This window comes from Manacus vitellinus, unplaced genomic scaffold, assembly GCF_001715985.3.
Source record: "Manacus vitellinus isolate BGI_N305 unplaced genomic scaffold, ASM171598v3 scaffold_8_pilon, whole genome shotgun sequence".
In the NCBI taxonomy this organism is placed as follows: Eukaryota; Metazoa; Chordata; class Aves; order Passeriformes; family Pipridae; genus Manacus; species Manacus vitellinus.
Genome location: NW_021940864.1, coordinates 13,580,232 through 13,597,767, shown reverse-complemented (window position 1 = coordinate 13,597,767; position 17,536 = coordinate 13,580,232). Strand labels below are relative to the sequence as shown.

Sequence of the window (17,536 nt, the reverse complement as noted above, 5' to 3'; positions counted from 1 at the left end):
TTGCTCTCTCCAGTACAGCAAACTTCTTTTCCCTTTGACAGCGCGGGGGGGGGAGGGGGAGGGAAGAAAGTTGGATTTTACCAGTAAAAGATCTAGTAAATATGCAGCTTTCCGGACAGGCCACAGTCTCCCCCACCTAAAGCAGTCTGAATGGGTAATTCAAACACAGACAGCAAGAGAATGAGGTGTTGACAACTACTGGCCCAAAAGCAACAATACAAACTAAGAAGAAAAGATACAAGGGCTGGTTGTGCTTCTTTTTCTCAGCTTAGAAAAACAAAATAACCCAACCCAGCCCACCCAACAACTCTTAAGCACTAACAACTGCTAAGGCACATACCGATCCTGGGATTCGCAGCATGAGACATGAGAGGGATTGCTAAACCCAGAGCTAGCCCCGGGTCAAGACAGGACAGCTCTGCACGGGCACAAGCAAAACCTAAAAGAAAACCGCACAGCCCTCTATTGAAATGCATCCCCCCCCAATTAAAAAAAAAAAAAAAAAAAAAAAAAGAAAAAGTTAAAAGGAACCTTCCCCTTCTCCCTCCTTCTCCCCTTTTTACTACCCTAGGCAGGAAAAAGCATTGCCCAAAGTCTACACAACATGCACATGTGTACATATCTGTATGCCCCAAGCCCCAGCTGCCCTGAAGCCAGCGAGCCTGCTTTTATCAGGACATTGCGTCCAGCCAGTGCCCCCTGCCCAGCATACCGAAGGACACACAAAGCAATAGGTATTTGCCAAGGATCTGCCTTATCACCTGTAAAAGTAAACACCTGCCCACAACCAAAGGGTCAGGGTCCCAGGGAAACTTTCATGGGCAACTGCAGTGGAGAAAAGGTTGGGTTTTGATTAAAGCAGTGTTTATTTGGTTTGCCTCAGACCATGAAAGTAGTTTATAAACTAAGGACCATAAAAATTCCAGCACCCAATATCTGAATGACTCCAATGTGTTATCTCTTCAGTAGCTGAGCTAAGAAGAAGTGTTTTATGCTGACAGATTTAATCCTTTTCTTTCCCTTCCTCACAGCAGTGCCTGGCAGCAACCTCAGCCTGTGCAGCATCAGGCAGGTGCCAAAGCATCTGAGATAACGGCAGTAGCTTCAGTGCCTGTAATTCTGTATTGCCAGGAAATTCAGAACTGGGAAATTATTTGAAACAGTCCCACTTCCATCTAATGACTCTACAGTCTCAGCTTCATCACACGAGTAAGTTGTTAAAGTTTCCAGGGAGACACGGTACACTCGGGGCATAAACTTGTATTCAGTACAATGCCAACCACTCCACACCCCATTTCAATTGTTTCATTCCAATGACTTAACTTTCAATTAAAATAGGAAATGTGTAAATGCAGAATTTTTTTTAGCTTGCATCACATACACCTCAAGACATAGTACTCCCCATCTTGCTTTCCCCCCCCCCAAACTCAGAAGTTTAAACATGCCCATAGCTTCCTGCACTACCTAAAAACTCCTTCGAGCACCTAAGCATGTCAGAGGCAAGAGCAAAGGGTGACCAAAATGCAGCTGCCTGCCACAGATGGACTGGTCAGCCAAGCCAATGAGACTCAGGATGGTCAGGTGCAGAGAGGGCTTGGTGCCAGGTCCAGGAATGTCTGAGAACACATTCACAGCACCCCATCATGCTCAGTTTTGACTGCACCAAACAAAACCTGCCACAAGCCATGGTGAGCATCTCTTCTGAAGAATACAGGCCAAATGAGGACCCTGACATTTTACCATTTTGCAGCATGGGCATACAATGACAGAAGGCGGGTGTCAGAGCATTTACATACTTTAGATACAGTTCAGCACTTCTGGAAGTCCCAGAAAGCATCTCTGGCACATCACTGGGACACAGACATGTAACTCAGTATGACGAATAGCTGCTCAATAGGCAATGCTACATGACTGTGACCAAAGCTACAGTTTTGTGTCTAATTCACCAGCATTTAGTGCTAATTTAAACAACTCTTGACCACTTGGTCTGGCCTTGCATTGCCTCTTGCCTCATGCCAGGTGAAGTATTTCGGTAGATGCAAAGTGAGCCAGACTGGGAAACAGATTTGGCTAAAAAAAAATTTTATTCTTCAGAAAGTTCTACCCCCAGAAGACCACACCAATGCTTCAGCCAGACATGCACAGAGAAGAGGAGGAGGGCAGCAGGCAGGGAGAGGGGCCAGGACACAAAGCCCAACAACTCGACTGAACAACACTCCAGTCAAATCACAGCCTTCAGCTCCCAACATTTCCTTTAGTACATTCTCATCTGTCCCTCAGAGAAAGTCAAGTAATCACACAGTCCTATCATTTCACTTCTGGGAGTAGAAGGCAGTTAAGTTTCACACCCACCAACACTGCTGGAATCAGAGATAGGGAGAGGGTTTAAATTCCATGAACAGCTTATCCCAAGTCATGCATGAAATCTACAGAGGATCAGGGACCTAACCCCAGTTCACCAAAGTACTACATCACCATTACACAAAACACTATTGAAAGTCTGGTTGCAAGTGAGTATTCCAACTCCCCCCTCACCTCTTTTCTTTAAGCCAGTAAACTCTGTGATGATAATTGCCTGCACAGACCCTGTTAGCTTGATCTAAAGATAGAGGGAGATTACCCTTCCCCTGCATGTGTTTTACAACTGATAGAGGCCAATTTAGTATTTCAGTAGTCAGAAGCTGCCACTGCTCTCCGTATGCACAGTTTGGAAACCATTACTTTCCCCTTATTTGAACATCTTGCAGGAGCATAAGGGCCAATGCCTGCTCTGAGAATCCCGCTGTGCGAAAGCCATGGCTTCAAAAGAGCCCCTCTTGTCCTAATGTAATCCTCAAGTAATATTAAAGGCTTATTTATACCTTAAGTAGGAGAGATCGTGTCTTAATTGTCAAGCGCCTGGCTGAAAAGAGGAGGATTATACTGCTGCGGTAGATAAATGCAGCACGCAGGAGGCGGAGGCCATGGATAAGATACACTGACACAATCACTGCAAGGTTAAAACAGAACATAAACCACCCTGGAAACGACTAAGTGGCAGTCTTGGTGAACATGAGAGTTTTTAAGAGTTGGACTGACCGGGCTTACAGTCAGACTTCAGTCGTATTTCAGATCAACTCCACGTTGCTACATAAGAAGAGCAGAAGCACAAGCAGGTACCAGCGGAGCACAGGTACACCTAGGATAGAAATCTGGACCTTGAATACTAAAAATTCTTCTAGAAAACCTGCAGTAAATATATAGCCAAGGAGCTTAAAATAGGAGAACAAACCCAATAATCTGGTATTGTCCTCTATATGTTTCTCCTCATAGACTAAAAATAAAACCACACAGGTATTTTGTTGTTATTACAGACCTTTCTTTTTCTTCTTCTAAACCTGAGGAGTTGCTTGCCTTAAAATTATTTGATAAAGGAAAACTGTAAACTTCATCTTAAGAGAGGCAGATCACCAACAATTCCCACTGAGCCTTAACTTTTTCCTTTTAAAATATATTTTATGTATGCAGGTATTATGTTTCTGGCTTGCTCTCAAGCAATTCTCAAATGGTTCCCCTCCTGAGCGATTTTATAGTTTAGCAGGAGCAACTAGCCAATGCAACTGCGTTAGCAGAATCCACTGAAAAGCATTAAGGAGTAAAGAAAACACTTCATATTCTCTGCCAGTTACTCTGTTTACCTCAGGGTTAGGTAGGGAAACAAAACCAATCGGTATGTGGGCAGTAATAGCTGCTATCTCCACACAGATTGCCATGGTTATTTCTATAAGATGGAGGGGTTAATTTCCACAAGTATTTCTTATATATAATTATTTAGATGCACTGACTGACTTAGCATCTACTGTTTGATGCTCTACAAATGCCAAGTAGCTTGCCAGTTACTCAATACCACACATATTATGCCAAAGACCATGCAGAGGGGTGATTATGCACCCTAATGTGCTAAGTGTAGGAAGACGTTTATTGTTAAAAAGTTCTCTTGCTTAATGCTTTTTCATTAAAAGGTTTGTTGCCACTGGAACTGGTCTGACATAATGCACTTTAGTGCTAAATATAACCTCATTATTTCCAGAATCAGGGCCAGCTTTACACCTATGGAAAAAGGCAGACAGGACGCTTGTCGGTTTTTCCTCAGCGGCCCCCACAAGACTAGAGGATAATCTGACCTTTAAAGTTGCCTTTCACTCAGCACTAAGAAAGTCCTCTCTTGACCCAGAGGGCAGCTGTCAAGAGAGAGATGGTCTCCAGGAACAAGTTTCTGACACAGTATCTTTTACCCTGGGAATCCATGAGCATGTCTGAAGTTTCTGCCACCAGCCTGAAGTCCTGGGGTGGCAAAATGCAATTGCATAGGACACTGTTACATGGTTTGATGGGGGGGTTGTTACTTTTTTTAGTGATCTTAGTCCACTAGTGGACTATGCGATTAAAGGTTAATGTCATTATAAATGCTGTAATTAGCTACTGCTTGGCCCCTGCCCCCCACGGCTGATCACCATGGCTGGCTTCTCCCACTATTTTTAATGAAAACAATTTTCATTAATTAATTAATTCCTGCTGTTATCGTAGCTGCAAGAACAACAGCACGCAGTGTTGACTCCTTCCAGATGCCCTCCCCTGCAGAGGGTCAAACACTGTCACACACCCGTAGGAAATCTTACCTAAACTCCAGGTTTGTTACTTTTCCAGAAGGAAGCTCACTCGCATAACTGCAGCCTTCTCAGCTTACCCTCTTCCCTTTACAGCACTCATCCATTACATTTCTGTCCTAGGAGATGACAACTTCAAAGGATTTTCTTTTCCAGCCTACTCCTTGAAACTTTTCCCAGCAAGAGACACAGACCTCGATTTTACCCTTGTGCGAACTGGGAATGTTCAGCATAGTACTGAACCCTGTCAGACTGTTGCTGAACTTTTGATGGCTATAAACTCAAGAGTGACTTTGTGTTACTGAAACATCCCTGAAATGGGAGATTCTCAATCCAGACAGCAGAGCCAGGCAGCCCAACAGGAAGCCAAGCTGAAGCTCAAGAACATAAAATGGCATCACACTGCATCACTGCCTCATCCATCCTTTGGGTTATCAAAAGGCAGCACCCCACAAACTACATCTATCCTTGATGGGGCTTATTTCTGACAAAAATTTACATTCACTCAGTAGTAATCAAGGAGCAAGTTTTGGTCTGTTGAGCACAAAGCATTTCATCACATGGAAGGATGAAAGGACTTATAGGAAAGGGCAGTCAGGCAGGGAATACTGTGTTCTGCACAGCTGTCACTGCATGAGCACTGCTATTGCCATACTATACAAGCTGTGCTGCTTTTCACAGTGCCTGCTTCCCCACCTGCAGGAATTACACACATAGTATCACAGCTATATATGGTGCTCCATATGAATTTACTCCTTTCCATGTCTCTCTAGGTGCATCCAGATAGGCTTTCCTGCAAATAATTTGCTTTTTCACATATATCAAACTGGTGACAAGCATGTCATGATCAAGCCTACTCAGGTTGTGCTCCTGTGAAATAATTTCCTGCCAAAAGAGCTCAGTTCATATAAAAATCTCTAGTCTTTGCACAGAAAGCTTCACTCGCTAGCATTGAATTGCATCCCAAGGTGTTTGCAATGGCTGCTTGGGACCAACAGTTCATGGATTCCACATCAGACCATAACAGTCCAGTAACAGTAATGCAAGTGAGTGTGCAAAAATATCAGTGTGAACACTGGGAGTAAAAACAAAGAACTGGAAGTATATATTTTATTAAAAAGCCCCCAAACCAACAAAAACCCAGTTCTCCAACTCAAGTGGAAGGATGTAGCTGTGAAACAACAGCTGGCACATGCAAGGTGATGCATTCAAGGAAGAGGTGCTGTGGTCAGCACAGACTAGACCAGTGCATCAGGTAAACACTCCACAGCTATAAGAAATAATTTCCAAAGATACACATACCATTCACTGCAGACATAAGTAGCAGAACTTAAATTTCACATTCACATGAACATAAAAAGACTGAAATTGAAGACAATCCAAAAGCTTTTATCTAATTCACTTCAAAGCATAAGGGCTACTAGGATCATATGAGAAGTTACATCTACAAGATATAACTTTTTGTTGGTTTTTTTTTTTAAGTTCAGAGAAACAGCGCTTGAAATATAGAAACCACACGTAAAAAATTGCTGCAATCAGTCACACACTTGGATCTCTCTGTTTTCCTCTTTAAAAAATTGAGTGGGGAGTGAAATGCAATAAGTAATCTCTGAAACAGTAGCATGGAACTTGCTACATGTTTTTAAGGTAAGGACAAGTAGGACTGAAGGGATGAATGTAAAATATATTTCACCATTTGAAAATTTCACAGCCAGCATAACACAAAAAACACTACCTAAAAGCAGAGACTAAGAAGTTCTTGTAAAGCACCACACTTCCAAACACGTCACACATTGTTTGTGTTAGCAGAGTATTTCCTACAACAACATCCTTCCAAATTAATGCAGATTTATTGGAGCCACAAAAAGTATTTTGGTTTGATTTCATACATTCTTTGCTCCCAAAGGTGAAATATTATTATTTTAAATATACTAGAAAAACACATCTGCTTTACATATCCAGGCCAAAATCCTTAATGCACAATTAAACTTAGATATGTTTATAAAGATGGATAAAAGATTTTAAAAAAATAAATCTCAGAGTGCATTACCCAGTTTCTCCTAAGAACAACAAATTAAGTACTGTAAATTATTTGTCCAAGATTAAGCAGACATCCACCATTTTGCATGTGGGTAACCTGCCAAACAAACCAAAGAATGAATTTGACAGGGATGGCATTAAGAAGTTTCCTTGTAAAAATAATGGGAAATATATTTTCATTAATGCAACCAGACTTTAACAGGTATCTTACTTCACAGTTAAAAATGCATTTACTTCAGTGTTTCCAACTAACTTCTGAATGTAGAGTATTTGGTAAACTATGTTTAATGTTCACCTCCCAAAGAAGTAGGTAAATACATCAATGTAGAGAGGTGCATTTTCACCACAGCTCTTTTAGCACATTTTTTAAAAAGAAAATTCAGATTTTTCAAGGAAAAAAGTAATACTCTTGCAAACAATATAACATACACAAACGTTTTCGGGTACCCTTTCTAAGTTCTGGATACTTAACTCCTGAAAGTAGTGTTTTATCTCACAAGACAGAATTTTCATTCATAAGACAGAAATTTCATTACGAATTTCTGTCCAATTTCTTTCACTTAAGCTTTGCAGCTATTTCAAAGTGATAAAAGCAGTACTTCTGTGTTTACAGATCTGACAAACTTTCAAGATTTTCATCAGAGGACTCATGAATTTCATTCTTTCCAGCTTTTAAAGGTCAATGGCAGTGTCCTTACCACAAAACGCTATTATACCATAGACTCAACTTTCCCACAACTCACCTTAAATTCTAAAAAGTCCGAGAAAGCAGAAAACCAGGGTAAAAGTAATTTCTTAAACAGACTTGACACAACAGGAAAAATTATGTCGAACAAGACTGTTTCAATTAATTGCCATAAGTCTTCAGAATGTATCTTCCTACTACACAGTGTTTTTCTTCCTTTACTAGGAAGGATAACTGCTTTCAGACAAAGATTACCAAGCTGATGGCGAATGTCCATTTTTTTCTCTCCTATCAGCCCATCCCCTGAACCCTTATCAGTCTTTGTTAAGTTTTAAAAGCCGGTGCTGATGCAATCATTAGTTGACGTTAATTTACAGTCACTAATCGCAGTATCAGCACAACAAAGAGTTTTTCTGTTGGAAATTCCCTCAAGCTGCACATAAATAAATAAGGACAGCCAAGGGCAGAAGCAGGAAGTTACTCAACAATGGAGAAGGAAGATCTCAATACTCCCCGGCAGCCTTTAAATCCAGGCATCACAGCAAAGGTGAGCTTTACAATTTCTGAAGAAATTAAAATAAGGTCTTCGGAAGAACACGACCTTCAGATGTACAAAGAGCCAAGCACAGCGGCACTGATTAAGTGTGTAACAGAGTGAATGATGGAACAACAGGTGACCACAAGCAGTGAGCTGAACACAAACAGGAGGCCCAGTCTTGCTAACATGCAAAGGCTGCTCATCGTTTGATCACCAGAGAAAGAGAAAGAGCCAGGTAAGAATATGAGAGGTATGAGCCACGCATAGCTAAGTCAGGTCTGTACAGTAACAGTCCAAATAAACACGAGCAGGACAAGTTCAGATTGGCACACAGAGAAACAGGTTACAAAGACACGAGAACACAGGTGGAGCTTCAACTGCATGAGCTGCATACTTACCTGGATTATTCTGTGTAAATTCAGTGACTTTGGGTACTTTCCTGTGGTTTTGTCAAATTGCCGTCATCTCTGGGAGCATCCTATGCAGTTGCTTACCTGCACGGGTGCAGCTACCTTCCTCTGACTTCATTTTCATTTTAGAGCTAAAAAAGAACTATAAAGAATCAAAAGCAACATGCCTTCAGGAGACAATCCTTAAATCTAAAATTTGTTTTTTAGCCCAACAAAACCCAAATTAGTCGATAGATTAAAATCTGCTTAGCACTGTGGGTTGTTTTTTCTTTTTGCCAGTATAGACCTGATACCTAATCTTCGGTAGCACTGCTTTTTGCTTCATTTTCCAGAGGTAAAAATTGCCCACTACAGTTCAGTTCAACGCTGTAACTAATCTCAAGTTCCTATTGACTCTGATTTTCACTATGAACCTATAAAGTGCTAAAGACAAATGACTGGCTTTCTGGGGCTAACTTTATTTTTTAAGATTTAAGCCAGTGATTATGGCTGACAGTGTACAAAAGCTCAGAGGCTAACTGAACTCCACTTTACACATATTAAGAACCTACCTAGCCACTAATAGCTCACCTGTGATGCGTTAAAAGAACTGACAACAATTTCAAGTGTACAGTTTGTTTGGTTTTGTGATTTTGTTCTTCTCTTCTTGCTTTTGTATTTTGGTTTGTGGGGTTTTTTTTGTTTTTTTTTTTTTACTCCCCCCACATCAGCATCAGAGTCACATAAGGCCCATGAAAAGTATCTATATTTTGGCCAAGTCTTGCAAAGGTTTGTATGCAGGCTCAAATGACCACATGAAGATCCAGCCTAGTAAGAGGAGACCTTCAGAGTAGTTAACTACCTCTCATAGGAGATTCCTGAGAAGGTCAGTGACCCCGCTTACATTTGCATCTGTTTTGTTATTCCCTATTCCATTTAACATGTTAATGAGGGCAGTTAAAACAGATCTTTATTTTACTCAAGATTATCAGAGAGCAGTTTTAAGAACTGACATTGATTACTTTGTCTCTGTTACAGCAGAAGTCATAAAAATGAAGTCAAGCTGAATTTTACACATCAGAAAGACCCGAGGTGGAAAAGGTACTAACCACTCTCAGCTTTCTACAGAAGTATCTTTACATTAGTTATCAGGTGGCAACATAATTAACACAACATAATTTTAAAACAAATGTTAAAATTGACAAGTTATGGCAAATACACGAACAAATTTTATCAAACATTTAGACTTCTCATACTAAGAATAGAAAGTCAAAAAGGACAGTTTTCTTTTTTCCAGGCTGCTGAAATCTGCACACTGTTTTGATTAAACTACAAACATGGTTAGAAATCGTAACCAAGTGGATGCATGAATGGCAAGTAGTGTTAATTTAGAGGAAAAGAAGCTGTCTGGATTTACATTTTGATGTAGCTGTGCAAGCTACGGTCCTTCACTTTGAAAAACTTGTACTTCTATACACTTCTATACAATGAAAGCATAAACCCTTTTACAGGGAGACTACCCACATAATGCAAAAAATCTAAACAAATAAAAGTTCATAGGATTGGAGGCTATGGAGTACAAGAACTCTCTTCAGTGGAATAAGGCATTAAACTTTCAGCTCATGAGGAAAGCATGCAGGGATTATGCTGTACAAGCAGATCCAACAAAAAAGCTTCAAGAAATTACAGATTTATAGACTCAAAAATCTACAGGTAGTTCAAAAAGACATCAAATCTACAGTAACACTGTTCAAGCACGTTGTTGCAAGTATCAACATCATAGATGATTTCATTCTCCTTTTCCACTCAGCTCAATTACTTCAGTAATAAGTGGGAAAAAAAAATCAGTAAAAGTTCTAAAACGAGAGCATTAACATCAGAAAAATTTCTATCCAAAACACTGCACGATAGTGTAACTTTATAGATCTAACCCTAGATTTTTAAGAAACTTCAAGAAATGAATCAACTAAAAAGTCATGTGTAATCTGAATTTTTAGACTTTAAATGAATGCTCTCCTGTAGCCAGACCAAGACTCATTCCAGTTGAACTTGGGACAGACTTGCCCTAGGAACACCAAATGTTGTTTGCACTCTTCTGTCTCCCACAGAGAAGCCTACTTTGAGACTTCTGCCTTACTGTAACAAGGGATCACGTTTGCTACAGAACTAACACAAATCCGTCAACTAAGAGACACCCCATAAATCCTACTGGGTTATCTTTTTGTACAGAACACTTGCATCTTCTTAACAAGTCGTTGTCAAGAAAATAGAAAACATGTCACACTGTTTTAGCAATCCTTTATTGAAGATAACAAGTTGGTTATGTTCACTGTATTGTATGAAACATCACAATATCATACTGGGAAGGTACTATCAGTACAGGGTTGGACCAGAGCGGACAGTCTGAACAATAAACCATTTTGCATTCTTCATTCCCTATCTTTTAACAACCCCAAAAAAACCAGTAAAGGGACAAATACCTGTTAACATCATCATTTAAAACACTTTAACTTACAAGGCTAAAATCTAATGAATAAATAAAATATATTGTGGCAATAATCCTCTCTAGACCAAAAAAAAAAAAAAAAATAAATCAGATACACAGTGAATCAAAATGACTGGGAAAGCTGGCCTTCGGCACCAGTATGAAAGAGCGTGTGGTTTTTACAGACTCACCATGGGGATAAAGTTACAGAAAAATACCATGAATTTCATTTCACACAAAACCAGTTGATGACTGTCATTAGCTTAAAACTACACACAAGGGCAATTACATCCTCGCTGAAACACAGTTTAAACAAATAGGAAAATGTTTACAAGGCATCCACAGCATGTAAATCATGTACAGATGGATACATTCATTGTTTCCCCTCCCCAATAGCTTTTATTTTAGATAAATACTTTACTCTTCCCCATTTTCAGCATTTACTGGACTCATTACATGCACAACTCAAAGAAGTCAGAAAAAAAGTCAAGGTTATTGCAAAAATAGAATTAAACTAAGAATCTTCAAGTACCTTACATGACAGCCACTCTGTACCATGCCCATTGCTTATAAAATGAAAGGTCATCGAACCCATGAAAATATCTCTAATATTTTCTTAATTTAAAATAGATAATTTTAAGTGTATTTATAGTAATCTCAAAGTGATAATTTGAACTTTGAAAATAATGCAAACAATTAAAAATTATACCCATATTACACAAGACTTCTGTATCTTAAGCTGAAAAAAATCAAAAAAACTATAGAAAACCACATACAGAACAAAAAAATAATCACAATTTACATTATAATAAAGGCAAATTTTCAGCATTTTTAAAAAAACCTGCAGCTGTGAGAGATGTCAAAGCAAGTCACTACTAACTATAAATTCACCAGTTTGGTTTTTTTAAAAGATTTTCTCTAGCAAGAGTTTAAGGGTGTGTTGTACACATGCGTAAAATTCTTACTGGTTTTAGATGCCTAGAATCTTCATATATTATTGCCAAATACACTTATCTTCAAGCAAGCAGTAGGCAATGTATCACAATTTGGACACCGCAGGGAAACCCAACGGTCTGGTAATACAGGTAAAATTGGAAAATTAAAAAAAAAAAAAAAAAGAAATAAAATACACATCTGATAGCGTATTGCCCAATTAAAATTACTTCCAAGCCACAGAGCTGCAAAGCCTTCCAACTCGGTAAAGTGAAATAAGTAATGTCTCAATTACTTGTACTCTCTCATGCTTGTGTGTTGCACGTTTCATTTGGCCAAAGTGTATCTTCAGAGTACACCTACAATCCCATGCACCTCAGGTACATACACCGGTCTGCTGAGAGACTCCTTCCTTCCTTCCTTCCTTTTTAGGGCCAAAGTTCATTACAGATGTAATCAGTATGCCTGAGGCTGGTAAAAATACTGTAGTACAGGCAATGCTAAGAGTGGCAATATCAGAAAACACAAAAATGAACAAATGATGGAAAATTCTAATATCTTTCTGCCCATTTCACAAAATGTTGGAAATCCACCAGAATTTTTCCCTTGTATTGAAGAAATCAGATTTAAAAGTTTTTTTTCCCCCTTTCAGAATCAAAAGCATTTTAGTAGATTTGTAAGGCTACCACGGATCTTCTAGATCTCCAGCACCCTACAGGAAAAGAAGAGGAGAAATATTACTACTCACCAATACAAACGAAAACATTTTGTTGCACTTTGGATTTCAGTGGCATAATTAAGAACACTAGTGTAAGACAGACAATATTTTCCTTGTTTTCCATACCTGTCTGCTTCCACGCACAAATATTTGCTGTTTGTCAACATCATGAGGGAACTTAATTTTATAAAACATGAATCCACTGAAGCTATTATAGCAAAAAAGACTTAAACCCCAAGATTTATCTAAAATTGTACTAAATCACAACTCTCAATACATACTACCTCTGTGAACTACAAAACAAAAAAAAAAATTCTAGAAAATACTAAGGAGCTCAGCTCTTCAGGTATTCCTGGTCCGCAAGAAATTCCCACAGGCTCATTTTCATTAAGGCGGTGAAATCTGTACCTATTTTGAACAACTATATTTTTTGATAATGTTATATATTATGAACTGACCATTGACACAAGAATTCCAGATTTCACTTATTAGCAAGTGAGTTACCACCACTGCAAATTCCCAGTGTTATCACTGGTCTACCAAAATGCATGTACGTATATGTGTTGCACCCCAAAAAACAAGAAACAGATTTGGTAGAAGGCAAGCTTTAGTAGAATAGTGTATTCGTTTACATGGCTGATATGTAACTCGAACATGAGAAACGTTGCCCAAATAGAGGATTATGATGAATGATCCAAACCAAAAACTACTCAAAGATTTGTAGAAACTAATGAATGTCATGAGTTAATGTGAGAAGCTAGGAAAAGTTTCAGAGTCATGTCAGAGCGATAACACTTCAAAGAAAGTTTATTACTTGCTTAAAAGAGTCAATATGCATACAAATATTATTCCACAGCATATGCTTTATTTTCGCTTGAACACAAATTATTATAACTCGACACTAGGTGCTAAATCTAAGTACATTTTCATTTCTGGATATATGTTGTGCTACAACCTGGGATTTAATAACACAATTGTCTAGAAAAATTGGTATTTACGATGAACAGTGGATACAATCTATATTGGGGGGGAAAAAAAAAAATCAAACACATAAGTGACAACTTAAAATGTAATCGCTTTTGTAACTTAAGTCGTAAGAGAAACTATACACAATTCAAACACAAACATGCAGTATATGATGCTGGGGGAAAAAAAGACTAAAGAATTTGTATAATTCAATTAAATTGCACGAAAGATACAACTAAGATGTGAATTGCTTTACAACGAACGAACATATACCATCAAAAATATTTAAAAATGTATTTAAAAGAAAAAAATTCAAAATTTATTTTTGCATTGTCATGTTAGATTCCTGTTGTTGGTGTCACAGGATTAAAAAAAACCAAAACCAAAACCTCAAATAGCAAGTTAACTGCTTGCTACACAACATAAGATGCAATTACTATATATACCACAGCCGTTGAACTTCTAAGGAAATAAGTGCTCTGTATAAACAATCTGTACAAATAACTAGAGTAAAACCGAGCGGTCTTCTAGGATAGACGTGACAAATGTCGAGATACAAACAAAGGAAAACACGCCAAGTGAAGCGAAGCGTTAAATCCTCTACGTAACAGCTTATGTCTGTTTGTCGCTCATCTCATCGCTCCCCGCATCTTCCTCCGGGCGCTGCGTTGCCGGCGGGCGGTGCCGGTCCCGGTCCCGGTCCCCGGGGGCGGTGCGGGTGTCCGGCCGGGGCGGGGCGGGCTCTGCCGAGCGCTCCGGCCCGAGCCCCTGCGCCAGCCTGAAACTACTGAGCATCTCCTCCAGCAGGTGGCGGTAGTTCCCCCTATGATTAATTCTCATCTGCCTCAGCGCCTCCACCAACTTGCCCTGCGTTCCGCCTTCCTCGGCCGCGCCGGGGTCCTTGTGTTAAGATTCAAGACCCCAAAAAAATCATGTAGTTAAACTGGAATGTTTTCTAACGACATGAAAAAAAAAACAAACAAAAAAAACCCAAACCAAAACAAAACCAAAAACCCACACAACCAAACCCATTTTTTTCCTCATTGAGAAAACATCGGCTTTGCTCTATTTTAATATAAAACCCCTCATTAGGAATATTCATCTTAGAATGATATATTTCATGTTCATCTTTTGATACAACACAGCTTAAGAAACTATAACTATTAAACCAGCATTTTTAATAATTTCACTTCATTGTGAGCCAGTCATGGTATCTCCTCACAATTAACTCAATATTTATTCAAAATGTCTTTTGATGAATGTAGCTGATACTCCCCAAAACTTTATTCATTTGTCAGTGGAAAATTTTGAAAATTTAAGCTTCTTTAGCCACCAGGTCAATATATTTAACTATGAATTTCTGCACAACCAATAGCAACGCAGTTCTGTGAATAACTGAGAGAATAGTTAACCCTACTGATAGCAGTTTAGTTCAAAATAAACGCTCAGTGTTTTAGTAAACAACCTCTGCTTTTCACATGCATGATGCTGCCGGAAAAAAAGCAAGCAGCTACCCATTAGCACCAGGAGTGATGGTATTTGAACAACATAAGACACACCTTTGGCAGATTGTGTATTGCCTAGAAAAATTAGCATGTAGAACAGTTATTTAAAGTCAAACCTAAGAACCTACAGCACAAAATCTGAGAAGCGAGCCCTGGTTAAGGAATGGAAGTCTCCTCAGCACAGGACGTATTTGGTTACAAGCCTTCCATTGAAAAAAATGTTGGTTTTTTGGGTTTTTTTTTGGTTTCTTTGTGATAGACTTGCGCATCTGTTACAGTGCTCTGACACTGACACTAGGTATTTTCACTTTCAAGTGCTAAAGCAGTACTTTTGCTTTAAGGGAATAGTACATTTTAAATTATTAATATCTAGCAACTTATCAAGCTAGACAAATGGAACTGCACCTCTGAAAGCTGGTAGATTTTCCAAGACATTACAGGCACAATTCAAACTGCCCTGTTCTCATGCTGACCTCATTTTACTGTCATGTAGTCCAAAAGCTTCCTAACTACAAGTATTGCTGTCACTCATTTACAAGCCTAATAGCAGTATTAAGAAAATATTTTGGGGTCAGTAAGACTTTGCATGCTGTATGTAATGTTGCTGGAACAGAAGCCCCAAGACTGATTAGCACAGTCCAAGTTAAAAAAGGGACAATTTTAGCACAAAAATTAATATCATTGCATATAATGCTGTCCCTCTAAGTTTAATTTGTTGCATAAATAAGAGACATACTTTCAAGGTGGTTTACTGGTCTTAGTCTGAGATGTTTTGACTCCCATGTACTAGCATTTTCATATTCAAATATGAAAATATTCAAGAGAATATTCAAGAATTCAATATTTTCTTAAAGAGCCCAATGAGGAGGAGTAAGATAGAGGAGGCAGTTTTAATGTATGAAGTGGGACTGGTTTAATGCCTTATCAGCACAAAGTCAGTGAAAACTCATGGCATCAATATCATGAGGATGTAGATGCATCCTGTTTCTTAGGTTTTGACAAAGAAAAAAACTCGAGTTACATATTTATCTAACACTAAACAAGGCAGCACAGCTGAAGACTTCTCATTTTTAAAAATTCAAACCATATCGAAATTCTATATTTCATCTATTCCATCAGTTTTGCTCTGAGGTTGACATTAACAAACACACACACTGAATTTCCACATTTCACAACACCGAGATCTTTAAAAACTCCTTTGGCAGATTGAAGTGAATAATTTTGCTCCCATGCAACACTGAAGAGTAAAAGCAATAAGTAACATAATAGCAGCCCTGAGACTCCTAAACAATTCAAATGCTAGTAGAAGATGAATTAACAGTACTGTTAGTGTTTGATATTCAAGCTCACATCCTGCTTTGCGTTGCACCCTATTCTAAGGCAGGCTGTTTTGTTCTTCACTTGTGTCCCTCAGTGCTAAGAGACAAGAAACCCCACAGACAACAGTAGGACACAAACTGCCTCCTCTATATATTACACGCTATATAGACAGAGATTTCTCTCTAATGATGTGTGGCTAGAACAGGTCCCTGAAAACTCTGGTTATTGTGCAAGGTAGAATTTGTCTTCCTTCATGTTCCAATTCAACTTAAGTGCTACTGACCACAAAAACAAGAATAAATTTGTGCTAGCTATATTCAGCATGAGCATTCACAATTTTTACACAAGTTCTGTTCTATTAAAATACGTGTATAAAAAGGGCTAGCAGGTATTAAGGACTGGATTTACAATGTTGTAAGAAAAGTGTAACAATTGTGTCCATTTACATTTTTTAAATTATGTGTAGCAGTTCTTAATGATTTGGTTCAGCAAAGTGCCAAAGTATATTATTAGTAAAAACAAGAGAGAAACATGATTGATTTCAAACAAGATGCTCAAAGGCAGCTTTAAACAAATACCACTTGGAACTATTAACACAGCCACTGTAATTTTAACATTGTTCCTTGTGTTTAACGATATATATATATACAGTAAAGCAGTCTAATTGGTTAGTATTCTCCTAGTCTTAGGGGCACATCAAAAAATAAAAATGGTCAAAGAAGTAGCCATAGAGAAAAAGCAGTGCTTTTACACATTAGAACAGCTCAGTGGTATTGTAACATTACAGTGGTAACAATTATTTAGCTATGAATAAGTCCTTTTAAATCCCCTTTAAAGAACTGAAAGCACCAGTCCCCAATACATAACAGATTTCTGTGCTTTCACTCATATTTGTAAAGACACAAGCCACAACACTTACAGCAGAAGTCCCTCTGCTCAAACACTGGTAAAGTTGTTCTTTGTGACCCCAGTGCAGGGCTCTCTCTCCAGCCCTTGATTTACAAAATACTTGTACTCAGGGATGCCTAGCAGGAAAAGTTTAGGACTGCTATACTCTAAAGCCACACATGCCAGTGATCTCTGAATACTGCTGCAGTAAGGACCCTTTCACTTTTCAGTATCTTGCTCTATTCAACATCTCCTTATTTAGGCTCTATGTTAAGGATTCTCATAAAAGGCACATGTGAAGAACGGAAAGAAGTTACTCTACAGTCCCTAGCTTGGATGACAAAAAAAAAGTTTCTAAGTGCAAAACTACCTGAAATATTTAGTGCTGAGTAAAACAAAGCCAATCTAGAAAGAGATACAAGC

At 38.7% G+C, this 17,536-nt stretch overlaps 1 protein-coding gene across 3 annotated transcripts in view; it reads right to left on the bottom strand.

Annotated features, from left to right (window-relative positions):
- Positions 1-10,576: 10,576 nt before the first annotated feature.
- PPM1B (protein phosphatase, Mg2+/Mn2+ dependent 1B) overlaps positions 10,577-17,536 on the bottom strand; it is a 61,240-nt gene continuing 54,280 nt past the window's right edge. For 2 of the 3 annotated variants that reach the window (XM_018085101.2, XM_018085103.2), the window contains one exon: positions 13,278-14,300. In XM_018085101.2, coding sequence (XP_017940590.1) covers positions 14,013-14,300 — 288 coding nt within the window. In that variant the 3' untranslated portion in view covers positions 13,278-14,012. Of the gene's footprint in view, positions 12,429-13,277; positions 14,301-17,536 lie in introns of those variants that run through there. The other variant, XM_018085106.2, reaches the window with a different exon arrangement.